This window comes from Manis javanica, chromosome 3 (genome assembly GCF_040802235.1).
Source record: "Manis javanica isolate MJ-LG chromosome 3, MJ_LKY, whole genome shotgun sequence".
NCBI lineage: Eukaryota > Metazoa > Chordata > Mammalia > Pholidota > Manidae > Manis > Manis javanica.
The window spans coordinates 37,206,637-37,219,184 of NC_133158.1; the positions used below are offsets into that span (position 1 = coordinate 37,206,637).

At 56.6% G+C, this 12,548-nt stretch overlaps 1 protein-coding gene across 11 annotated transcripts in view; it reads left to right on the plus strand.

The window, feature by feature from the left end:
• The window catches only part of MGLL (monoglyceride lipase), a 278,840-nt gene extending 269,850 nt beyond the window's left edge, over nt 1-8,990 (plus strand). For 6 of the 11 annotated variants that reach the window (XM_037023681.2, XM_037023675.2, XM_037023688.2 and 3 more), the window contains 3 exons: nt 2,979-3,194; nt 3,460-3,575; nt 6,111-8,990. In XM_037023681.2, coding sequence (XP_036879576.2) covers nt 2,979-3,194; nt 3,460-3,575; nt 6,111-6,159 — 381 coding nt within the window. In that variant the 3' untranslated portion in view covers nt 6,160-8,990. The remainder of the gene's footprint in view (nt 1-2,978; nt 3,195-3,459; nt 3,576-6,110) is intronic. The other 5 variants (XM_073231148.1, XM_073231149.1, XM_073231150.1 and 2 more) reach the window with 5 other exon arrangements.
• Nucleotides 8,991-12,548: the final 3,558 nt, after the last annotated feature.

The window sequence follows — 12,548 nt, forward strand, 5'->3', positions numbered from 1 at the left end:
CCAGCAGACACTGGTCTTTGCTGGCAGGAGCAGCCATGGTCCAAAAACTGCAGGCAGGTGGCTACGAGAGATGGTGCCAAAGTCTGGGGCTTCATTGTGTGTTTTTAATGAAACTTGTAATTTTGAGACAGTTCTGATTCACACGCAGTTGTGAGAAATCACACACAGGGATCCCGTGCACCTTTCACTCAGGCCCCCACAATAGGTACATCCTGCAAAACTGCAGGACAACATCACAGCCAGGTTGCCGACATACAGTCAAGCCACAGGACACGCTGTCTTGCTTAGCCATGTCCACGTCGCTTCTGCTGCCCCATGCCTGACAGCCACTAATCTGTCCTCCAGTTCTGAGTTTGTCACGTCAAGAACGTCATGGAAATGGACACAGACAATAAGTCATCTTGTGGGTGTGACTTTTTGGTCTTTGGTTTTGGGTAGGCTTGTTGTGCTGCCCAGGGCTCTGGGCTTGAGCCTGGTCTCAGAGGGAGAGCCCCATGCACCTCATTTCCTTCCTGGGGGTGACAACACATGCTCCAGCCCCACGGGGAGGGCCTTTGGTGGGCTTAGGTCTTAAGCTGTCAAAAAAACAAGGCCCCGTCATTGGGCCAGAATGATTACAGTAAGGGGCGCTTTGGGCCCTCTGAGCCTCAGTTTCCCTGTGTGGTTTGGCCTTCCTCTTCCCCCCTGGTTCCAGTTTCCCCTCTGCCCTTCACCTCCTGCCCTGGTTGTGGTTCACACCAGGGGCCTGCCCTTTCCCGGACACATCTGGCGGCTCCTTCCCCAGGCCCAAAATAGGCCATTGTGTAAACAGGGCCTACGTGAGCAAGACATGGAAAAAGAAGCCAAGAGCAGGAAGCTGCTTGGGCCATCAGAGCAATGAAACCCAGGAGCACCCTCCCTGAGGGACCTCGCCTGCCCCACACGGTCTGAGTCAGCAGGGCAAGGTGTCAGGCTGCTTTGGGAAGGAGGTGGTCTCTTGCCCTCTAGCTCTGTGTGCTCACAGGACATGCGCCCTGAAACCAGGGGTCTGCAGCACGAACGGAGCACTGGTGTTTCCCGGGTGCAGCCCCTACTCTCCCTCTACTCCCCCATGTTCTGGCCAGTGGGAAGAGGGACAGGGCAAGGCTGGACACGCCTTGACCACAGGGTGCACGTGGCTCTGCTGCTCGCTTCCTATTGGTTAGAGCATGGCCACGTGATCACACCTTGCTCAAGGGAGGCTGGGAAATGTGGTCTATTCTGGGCGGTTGTAGTCCACACTAAACACCAGGTCCTGTAATGGAGCCCAGGAATGGGTAACCGAGGCTGTTTGCTCCTCTGCAGAGCGGGGGTGCTGAAGGCCGTTGCTCAGACTGGGCGCTTAATGAAGGTTATGAACACTTCTTGCCAAACACATAGGAAGAGCTCGGCAATTTTACTATTACTTCTTTTCACTAAGTGAGATCCTGCACGTGATGCCCGGCACTTGTGGGCCACAGAGTGTGTGCCTGGCCAGTGGGGCCGCAGTGGCCATTGCGCTTGTTGGCGTCAGTTCTCAACAGACTCCGAGCTCAGGGTTCTCTCGTGGGCCCTCAGCTCTCTTCCCAAACAGGGCTCCTGGCAGACCCTGAACAGCTCCCGCTGCGGCCATGCACTGCCCGTACACCGCCCCTGCCAGTCTCCTGTCCTCTCTGCCCCCAAACAGATGGTCTGGCCCTGCAGGATTCCTGCCAGCTCATCTGCAGGAAGTGGCTAATCCACCTCGTGTGGCTTTCCACAAATGGCCTGGTTTGCCGTGCTCGGTCCCCATAGCATGGGAGGAATCCAGGGATGGCAGGGGTGACCCAGGATAGCCTGCCCCTCTCGGCATGGATCCGGAATTCTATCTAAGGCCCTGAAGGGATGGTAACAGAAGCAGAGAGGTAGCCCCCGCCCTTGGAGAATCAGAGGGGGAACACAGTGGATACTGGCGGCCATCCCTGCACTCCTTGTCCCCGGGGAACCCTCTGCTCCCTCACCCAGTCCTGACACCATGTGGCACTTCTCCAGCCAGCTGAGAACCCATCAGCAAGGATGAGGAAAGCAGTGAAGAGGCGGCATGGCCTCACACATGCCCATATGGGCCTCTGAGAGTTCTAGAAACTTCTCACCCATATTCTATGGGGCAGATGCCTCATCTTGGGCCACAGTGCAAAAGCAATTCACTGTCCCCTTAGAGGCAGGAGGGGTGAAGCCAGAAATTTGGGCCAGGGAGAGCAAGAGCAGGGTGCAGGATGACCCCCAAAGTCTGGGCTACATTCTCAGCTGCAAGCTGGGAGAGTGTCAGAGTCAGGTCCTTGGCCGGCTGATGGTTGAGGAGAGGTGACCAGCCTCTGGCAGGTCTCACAGAGTGGCAGACAGGGCCGAGGACGTAGAGATGGCAGAGGGGCATCCTGTCAGAGGGGCAGGGCAGAGGGCACAGAGGAGGAGCCCTGCAGCCCAGACCTGCCTTGAGCTTCAGTCCTCCTGAGGTTCCTGGGGCAGCACCCAGCCAAAGCACCTCCAGGGCCTCCTCACATTTTCCAGAAGGGCCTCCATGGATCCCACAGTCTGTGTGCCTCTCAGCCACTCCAACCAGGCGGACACCAAGTCACGGGAGAAAGAAGAAACAAAATCCACATGAATTAACACAAAAACATCCTCAGAGTTATTCCTGAGGGAAATCATCAGAACAAAGATATGATACTGCGCTGTTTTCAAAAATACAAATTAATGCTTGAAACTGTCAAGGGGCACATGCATAGAACAAAGCCTGGAAGGAGAGGCACCAAAGACAGGGCAGGTGCTGGCCACAGAAGGACTGGGCACGCTGCAGGCTCTGCATCCCAGACAGGGCAGGCTTGAATGGAGTCAGCTCTTTGGGCCAGAGCAGCAGGAAGAGCTACCAGGAAATAGGTCTGGGCCTGTGGGTAGAGTGTCCCCTGCCATGAGCTGATGGAACCCTCTCTTTCTTCATCCAGGTCGACCTTTATAACTCAGACCCCCTCATCTGCCGGGCGGGGCTGAAGGTGTGCTTTGGCATCCAGCTGCTCAACGCCGTGTCGAGGGTGGAGCGTGCCCTCCCCAAGCTGACACTGCCCTTCCTGCTGCTCCAGGGCTCCGCTGACCGCCTGTGTGACAGCAAAGGGGCCTACCTGCTCATGGAGTCTGCCAAGAGCCAGGACAAGACACTCAAGGTGAGCAGCTGCCCAGACCCCCCTGGGCCATCCGCGGGTCAGGCAGCTCGGATTGGGGGCCGGCCCCGTCCCACCGGGAAGTGACACCAGGAGTAGGAAGCATCTATTAATTCTAAGGGAGTATGTGAGTCATTACCTGATTGTTCACATGAATGAGCTTGAAAGGAAGAAGGGGAGAACACTCAGATGTCATGGTCAGAGAAAGAACTTGCAACCAGGCACTGAGCAAAAACAGGTAAAAAAAAAAGGGGGGGGGTGTCTTCAGCTTTCTCATGTCCAGGGTCTTAGGGCAGGTGTGGTGTCTGGCCTCCCCGAGCCTGGCTTCGTGCACCAGCAGCAGCTCCCAAGCGGCCACTGCCCCCAGGAACTGGGGATGCAAAGGTGAGGTGGGCTTGGCAAGATCTGGTCTGCAAGGGAGGCTTCAAGAGCATATCCACAGAGGGGCCATGCCTGTGGCTTAGCCTCAGGGCATTCAGAATCAGGAGACCCTGGTGGACTGACCCGGAGGGCCTCGTAAGGTGGCGAGTGTTGTTTGGGACTCAAGACGTGTGGTTTTTTTGCTCAGACTGAACTGGGAAGAGGTGGCTCTTTGTGGTCAGCAGGGCAGACCACAGCCCCAGAGCGCAGTCCTGACCATCATGTCCCCCGCCGTGCCCCCACAGCCTGGCAAGAGCCTGTGGAGGCCCTGAGTGTAGGGCTGTTTCCCACTAGGTCATAAAGAGAACAGGCCAGTCATGGCAGACCCAATACCTGCTGAGCAGGGAGTCTGTATTTGAACTCAGCTCCTCTGCCTGACCCACTGGCCCTCTCCAGGTGGCGCTGTGCTCACAAGGGTTCTCACATCTTAGCAAACTGTCAGGCGCTCCCCTCATGCCATTATGAGTCTCAAGCCCTGGCCCACACCAGCTACTAGATGTGGACTCATGGGTGACGATAAAGAAAAAGAAAAAGGAAAAAGGGAAACTGACTGGGCTCAGAGAGCAAGTCGAAGTCCCACGTCCCCCACGCGTCCCGACGGGCTTAGCAATAAACAAGTGACTGACAGACTGACGCTGGAGAGGGTCAGGGCCCAGAGGAAATAAGACAGGGCGAAGGAGGGGTGGGGCTCAATCCTACGATCTGGCTGTGACAAGAGCAGTGGAAGAACATTCCAGAACATAGGAAGGGCAAGTGTGAAGAGTGACATTGTAAAGACCGTGGTGTGTGCAAGAGCCAAAGAAGGTGGGTGCGGCAGTGAGCCGAGCTGGGAGGGGTGGTGTGTGATGGGGCAGCAGCCCCTGCAGCATGAGATGTCTACGCTTTTTCTCTTAGTACGATGACAAGCATAGGAGCATTTTGAGCTGGGGAGTGACGTGCACCAATTTCTGTTCTCCAAGCACCCTCCCTGCTGCCATGTGGAGGTTAGAGTGGAGGCAGGGAGACCAGTGGATAATGGGACTTTGACCAAGGCATGGGGTGGCCTGTGGCAGTGCAGCAAAGCTGGAGAAGGCCTGGCGGAATGGGGGAGGCTGAGGCTGCAGGCAGTGATGCTGACGTGATTCAGGGTGAGCCCCAGGGCTGGGCTGGCACCAGTGAGGAGACCGAGACAGCCTGTTCTGAGATGGGCAAGATGTGGAGAGACAGACTTGGGGTCTTTCAAGAGTTCCATGTGGAGATACCTCTTAGAGCATCCCATCCAATATTTGGAAAAAGAATGGAAAGCAGGAACTTGAACAGTTATTTGCACACCCACACTCGTAGCAGCATTATTCACCATCACCAAGAGATGGAAGCCACCCAAGTGTTCATTGATGGGTGAATGGATAAAAAAACAAAATGTATGTTCCCTCCATACAGTGGAATATGATTCAGCCTTAAAAAGGAAGGAAATTCTGACATGGCCTACAACACAGATGAGCCTTGAGGACACCATGCTCAGTGAAATGAGCCAGTCACAGAACAACACATACTGTGTGATTCCACTTCTGTGAAACATCTAAAGTAGCAAAAAAAGGACAGAAAAAGAGAGTAGCATGGTGGTGGCCAAGGGCTGGGGAAGGAGGAGGGAGCAGCAGGAATTTAATGGGGACAGAGTTTCAGTTTTGCAAGACGCAAGTTGTAGAGATCTGTTGCACAACAGTGTGACTATAGCTAATGCGACTGAACTGTACCCCCCAAAATGGATAAGATGGTACACATTGTTACGTTTTTTACTAGTTTAAAAAAAATGGAATGTGGAGTTACCTATGAAAAATGTGAAAGGAATAGGAAATAGGCAGTTGGATATAGATGTGTAATTTCAGAGAGGTCTGGCTGGAGATAACAGTTCCAGGGTCACCAGCACGTGGACAGGTTTTAAAGCCGCAGGACAGGAGGAGATTTCTCGGGACAGACAGCGGGCCTCGTCTACATCCTTAGGCTGTGCCAGCCTGCAGAGGCCGGTAGGGTGGTGCTGTTGAGCCCCGGCAGAGAATGAGCAGCCAGGGAGGTAGGAAGAGAGCCGCGCAGACCCCCAGGGGAGTGGGTTTCTGGAAGGTTGGCACCGGTCGACTTCTGAATGATGCTGAGGAGTCAGATCATGTGAGAGCAGGAAGTGCCCCCTGGCACCACCGTCACGGGGGTGGGGGTGGAGGTGCCAAGGCAGCCGCTGCAAGTCGGTGGGAGCGTCAGTCAGATTGGAAAGAACCGAGGACCACATGGAAGGCGAGGGAGGGAAGACAGAAATCCCCCTTCGGAGATGGAGGTGTGGACCGGGTCCAGGGCTGGAGAGAGAAGCGCTAGGACACTGTAGGGCGTTTTCACTTATTGGAACCATTATGTGCCCCAAAGGACTGACACCCTAAGGATGGGAGTCCTCGGGGCGTGGGAGAGGGTGTGCATGGCCTCCCTCCCTGCCCTTCGCTCCCTAGGCCTGATTCCTGTCTCTCTGAATTGCAGATCTACGAAGGTGCCTACCACATTCTCCACAAAGAGCTTCCTGAGGTGACCAACTCTGTCTTTCATGAAATAAACATGTGGGTCTCTCAAAGGACAGCAGTGGCGGGAGCAGAGTGCCCACCTTGAGCACACTGGCTGGGTGGCTGTCCCTGGCCGGGGAAGCGGGCAGACAAAGGGCAGAAGCTGGCTTCTCTGATGTGGCTTGCCAAAACAAATCACAAATTGGAGGAATTCCTAGCATAATTTACTACCAAAAACTATATATTTTCTTGTCATATATTCGGCTGTCCGCCACCAGACCCACCTTGAGGGGTAGACATTTTATCCCAAAACAGAGAAGGGTCACAGACCGTGTCCCAGAAAGGGAATGTGCTGAAATGTCCTCAAACCAAGCAAAGCCTCTGCCCCACCTCTCCCAGCTCCCCCAAGGTTCCCAGGAATTCCTGGTGTGCCCAGGGCCCCTGGCTGCAATAACTGGAGGACTGTCCCCTCCAGCACCCATCTCCCCCTTTCCCTCCAGATGGCCTTGCTCCGTGGCCTTTTTCTGGCCCCGTGCGGCCTCACATGCCCTCTGAGGCCCAGAATATGCACAGTACTTCCTCAAAATGAGTGCCCACCAGTGACCCGTGTCAGCTCCTTGCCAGGGGGAGCAGGGCTTTGGGAAGGGACAGGCCTGGCCCTGAGACAGCTCAGCAGGGACCTACTCCTTCCTGCTGGGGTGGAGGTGCCTGCCGAGTGCTGTATATATTCAGGCTGCCTTTCTTGACGTGACTAATTGCCTGCTGCTCTGAGAGGACAGTTATATTGAAGATGAAATGTCTAATATATAATGTATATTCTAAAGCAGAGACTATTTTGGTGGGGGGTGGGGGTGGGGGTGGGACCCTGGGGGAGGGGCTTGAAGGCCGGGGCCTCAAGGGGGACAGGCTGGCCAGGGGGCCCTGTGCTCCTGGCGTGACGGTGGAGTCCCTGGGAAGCAGGGCCCGCAGCACCCGCAGTGGTGGCCTCAGGCCGTCCCCGGTCCCGCCCGCCTGGGCCCACAGCGCCGGGGGCCTCGCTGCTGGCCGGACAGCTACCCCTGGTGGCAGAAGACAGCCCGGCGCTGTGGCCCGGCCCAGGCACCGCAGGGCTGGCGCGGCCGGCTGGCAGCTCCCGGCCACCTTTCTCAGGTGCCGTCCCCACCCTGCCCGCCCTTAGCCCTCACGTAGCGCCAGCAATAAACGGGGGTCAGCGCCCTCCGGAGCTGTACGGCCACCGTCTAGCGGGCTCTCTGTTACCTCACGCGGCTCCTCGTGCAGAGGACTCCGGGCGGGGGCGGAGCCGCCTGCAGTCCGCAGGGCCCCTGCCGGGCCCTCCTGCAAGGAGGCTGGGGCCCCACTTCCTCCAGTGGCTTCCCCCTCAAGCCCTGTGCTTCTGGGGCTTCTTCAGGTCCCCAGAGAGGGGAGCCCCTCCACCATCCTTCCAGGGATCCTGACCACACCATGGTCCAGCCAAGAGCTGGTCACCTCCTGCTGGCGGCCCCTGGTCCCCAACTGAAGGTCACGTTTGCCGAGGGGCCAAGGTTTGCGTTTCCCACCCCCCAGAAAGGGGCAAAGCCCCAGCATCCAGCCCAGGTCCCACGGAGAGGGGTGCCATAGCCTCATCTGACCTCTCTGGCTCCTCTTTGGAGGCGAGAGATGTGAAAAACGCGCCGAGAGGGCTGGACGCCCACCTGCTCTGCTGGGCAGCGGTGGGAATGTTTCTCAGCCCAAGACAAGCCGAAGCTCCACCCACAAATCCCAGCCCCGAGACGCCCCCAGGCCAGATCTGGGACTCTGCCTGGGGCTGTGCTAGCACGTGCCACACAAGCCCCCGAGCCTCCCATACGCTGCCCAGAAGCATGTGGTGGCCACTCCGCTCCCCAAATTGTCAGGCCCACAGTTTGACCAGGTTGCTTGCAGGTGCATGAACTTGTATGACAGCTCATACAGACAAAGTCAGCCATATTTACATATCTGGTCAAGTAATAGCCTGTATTAAAAAGAAAAAATATTTGAAACTGGGACAGTCTATCTAGGAGATGGGACAGGGACATGGCCATGCCACGCCCACCTGCTGAACTTGGGGTGGGCCTGGGAGCCAGACACCAGCTGTAACTGGAGCTCACACAGGACCCCTCCAGGGCAGTATGGCCCTCCCATTCTTGGAAAGCTGAACAGGTCTTGAATTGAGTTTTTTCTCAATGTTGGCAGCTCCATGCGGACCTTTGGAGCTTTAAGGTCATACCTTCACCACAGCACCACGGAGATGGGTTTGGAAGGGAAGCAGGGACACACATGGCCTTGCCTTGAGAAGGTGGGAGGAGGGCAAAGGCTATGGAGTGCCCCTGGGGGTGCAGCTGATCTAAACCCAGGCTGGGGGTTCCGGCATTTCAGGACACTTGGCCCAAGCACTGGTGTGAACACAGAATCTTCTCCTGTACCTCAGAGGCCATGCTGGTCCATACAGAAGGGGGTGGAATGCCTGCAAATCTTTTTAGGAAAAGATGCCACCTGCAGCCAGTGAGGTCCAACCGCCAGGCCCATTCCTTTGCCGTCCTGCGGTGACCCCAGCCTCTCCCTCAGCTTCTGGGGGATGCTGGGGGTCACGGGGAGAGCACAGGATTCTATGAAAGCCTGCCAGGCTCTGCTCAGCACCCTGCAGCAAGGCCCACACTACTGCTAACATAAACCCATCAGGATCACCGTGATTTTCCAAGCAGGTTACAGTTTGCTGTTGTCACTGAAGCTCAGCCACGTCCCTACATGTATACTATTAGTGAGGACCTGGCTGTCAGATTAGGTGTATTAAAGGAACTGATGTATACCACAGCTAATCCTAATAAACCAGATGTTTACTGAATGGTGGTGTCCGTCTGTCTGATTCCCTTTTCAGAGGTAGTATTGAGCGTCTGGGCTGAGCCAGCATCTGCCATAAACCCATGTGTGTGGATCTGAGTTCTCTCCTCCAGACGTGGGGACTTCTACCCCAGGAGCAGACTCCATGCCTTCTCTCTCTTCCAGACTCGGCCACTGCTGGGTACCCATGGATCTGGGCCTCCCCTGGCTCTGGGCTCCGTGGCTGAGCGCTTCCCCCACAGCCCTCGGGGATGTTTGGTACGTCCAGAGACAGCCTTGATTACTCCACCCACGCGGGCTCCACCTCCGACCCGTCCATCTCAGCTTAGGGAACCAGCTCTCTGGCCCTGCAGCCCCGAGCCCCGGATGTCCACCTCCATGCCTCGGGCCCTCCGGCCCCTCCTGCTGGGTGGCAGCCTCTTTTCCCAGCCCTGTTTCACCACCCCTTCAATATTCCCACTCAGCACAGAGAGGGTGTTAAATGAGTCAGACACTGGCCCTTCCCGCTCAAAATGCCCCCACGGCTCCCACATCACCCGGATGAGGCCCTGGGCTGTGACCTCCCTGCCTGTGTTCCCAGGGAACCCCGCACCTGCAGGCCCCCACATGATCGCCTCCCTGCTGGCTACCTTCTCGGTGAACCTTTCCTGGCCATCCTAAAATCCAAAACCCGCCCTGGCACCTTCCCTGCTTCCCCTCCTCCAGCACGTGTGTCACCATCGGACAGCCTCGCGGTAGCTCTCTGACCCCCCACACCCTGAGCTGAGCTGCAGGAGGGCGTGTCCCTGCCCGGGACCTCTGTCTGGGGTCCAGAGCGTCCCTGACAAACACCTGCCCAGTGAGGGTGGAGGGCAGGTGGGCTGGGGTGGGGGAGTGCGTGGAGGGCCCAGTGCTCTCTGGCCAGGCACGGAGCTTGGCCCTGGGGTCATGGACACAGGGCCAAGCCACGTGGCCACCCAGGGGCCCACACTGGGAAGGGCCCCTCCTTGGGTTCAGTGCCCCACTGTTGCTGTCCTCAGTGTCTCAGTTGTGTTTGGACAAGGGCCCCACAAACACAAAGCAGGTCCTGTGGGATGGCCAGAGCTGGCCCTGCCCTCCGTGCAGAGGCCCCTGGGATGGCATTAGACTTGGGCAGGCCCTCATGTTCTACTTAGGCCTGGCCAAGTTCTACCCTGAGCCTGAGCCAGACCTGGGCAGTGTCCCACCTTTGTAGGCTTTTCCTGCCTCCTGTGAGCAGTCAGCAACCATCAGAAGCTCCTACTGAGCGTCCCTGATGTGCCAGGAGCCTCCATGCTGGCCCTGTGGCTGTCCCTTAGAACGAGGTCAGAGTGACACCAAGTTGTCACCTCACAGCTGTGCGGCAGGAAGAGAGATGGTGGGAGTCTGCAGCAGGCCAGCCAGCAGCCAGCAGGCTCTCCAGAGGCAGTCCTGTAGTTGAGCACACAGAGGAGCAGGTGGGGGGTGGGGTGGTTGCATGGGGTTCCAAGGGGCTCAGGGAAAGGCCTGAGGGGAGTTCAGGTGGAAGGAGCTTAGGCTGGTCCGAGAACTGAGACTTCTGTGACGGCTGGAGGAAACCAAGGGCCCCCCAACCGCAGCAGTCAGCCAAGCAATAGTGTAGTAAAGGGAGCTCACCAAGTAGGTGCAGCGCCGGGAGCAGCCACAGGGGGGAGCCAGCCGCCCTACTGCAGGGTACAGGTGGAACCCAGGACACAGCCTCGACCAAAGTGGAGGCGAGCTGTGGAGGCAACTGTGCCTCCTTCTCCTCCCATCCCCTCTCACTGCCCTGCAGTCTTCAGCACGAGGCTTCCAGCCGGTGGTCCAATATGGCTTCCCCAGCTCCTGCCACAGTGGCCTCATTCCAGCCCATGGGAGGGGAAGAAAGGAAAAAGTGGGTGTGAGCTTTTTAAGGAATAAACCAGAGACCATTGTACCTAGTATTTAGCTCACATCCACAGCTAAAGCAAGGGAGGCTGGGAGAGGAGTCAGGTCCCCGAGGAGAAGGAGGGGCTTAGATATCAGGGGGACAGGCTGTGCCCAGGAGCCTCGTGCGTGCATCCAGACTTCCAAGGAGAGGCGGCCGGGTCTCGGTATCTGCCTGGAAGATGCCAAGAGGGTTGTGAGAATGAGCTGGAGGTCAGGCAGTAGGACAGGGAAGGGGAGACGGAACCAGCAGCTACTAGAGAGGCCAAATCCACAAGGTTTGGTGCCCAGCCACCTCTGAGGGCCAGGGGATTGGGACAGAACAGAAGGAGCACATTGTGCGTCTCTGGAAGTCTACAGACAAGGTTACAAAGTATGTCCCAAACCACGGCTGTTCCATCTTCAGGAGAGGGTGAAGTTCACATTGTTTGAGCCCCATGCCTGCCCTGCCAGGAGGTTCCTTGCTGCTCCTGACCTCTACACCGGCTTTAGCTGGTTGGCACTGTGGCTCCCGTTTAGACTGATGTTAGAAATGACATACACCTGTATGGGATTTATTCCCAGAGGAAATAATGTTTAGATAAAAGGGTATTGACAAGATGCCTACATGTCAGAACATGTACCAGAGAGTCACCCCAGCTGGGAGGAGGGAGCTTGAGAAAGAGCGGGCTGTGCGTCACTTCAGAAGGATGCAGAAAGAGTTTTGAGCAGCCAATAAACTTAAGACAAATGTAAAGAAAGCCCAATATGGATATAAGCTGCTTAGGTGACCTCCGGGGAAAGAATGTGAACCCTGTAGTGCTCAGCCAATGAGGACCCAGGGGAGGGGTTCGCGGGCTAAGGAATAAATAGCTTGTTGTGATCCTGAGGGTGCCTGCTCACCGTGACCCAGAGGGTGCCTGAGCAGGACCGCCATTAAAGCCTCGCTCCGCTGTTCTGACTCTGTGTCCACTTATTAGGGTCGGACCAGTGAGCGCATTTCTCACAAATGATAAGTAAACTGAGGTTCTGTGGGCCTCAGTGATTTGCTCAAAGTCCAGGAGAGACGCTGAGCTCCAGCCCACATCTCAGGACTCAGGTGCAGGACTGCTCGCTGCCTCCCCGAGAAGGCAGGCAGGGGAACAAGCCCCAGGTGCACAGGGCCACACTGCCTCTCAGACCTTGAGCCACCAGCAGGGACTGGTATTGCCTGAGCGTAGCCTCCTGGGAGATGCAGAAACTCCGAAGCTCTTGGGCCGTAGGGCTTCCTCCTTCAGAAGTGTGCTTCTGAGGCCTGTTTGGACTTTTCCCCCAAAGTGAGAAATGTTTATGCCTTCAGAACGTTTGTCCCCAGGACTAAAGGTGCCCCTAACCCAGGGGAGAACACTCCCAACTTTGTGATGCCAAAGGCTGGACGGCAGCCTTACCCCCCCTTGGGTTCCTGTCCACTGCAGTGAGATGGGGCCTTGAAGGCTATGTTGGAGTTTTCCAGGCAGCAAATAAAAAAAGCAAATACTTCATTCTTCGTTCCTTTTTTTTTTCTTGTATTTTTGTGTTTTTTGCACGTGGAAGGGATATTCTAGGATGAGCAAAACAAAATTTTCTTTGTTCATTATAGACTTACCTCATGTGACAAATGTTTGGGTCAGGGCTGGGACTAAAG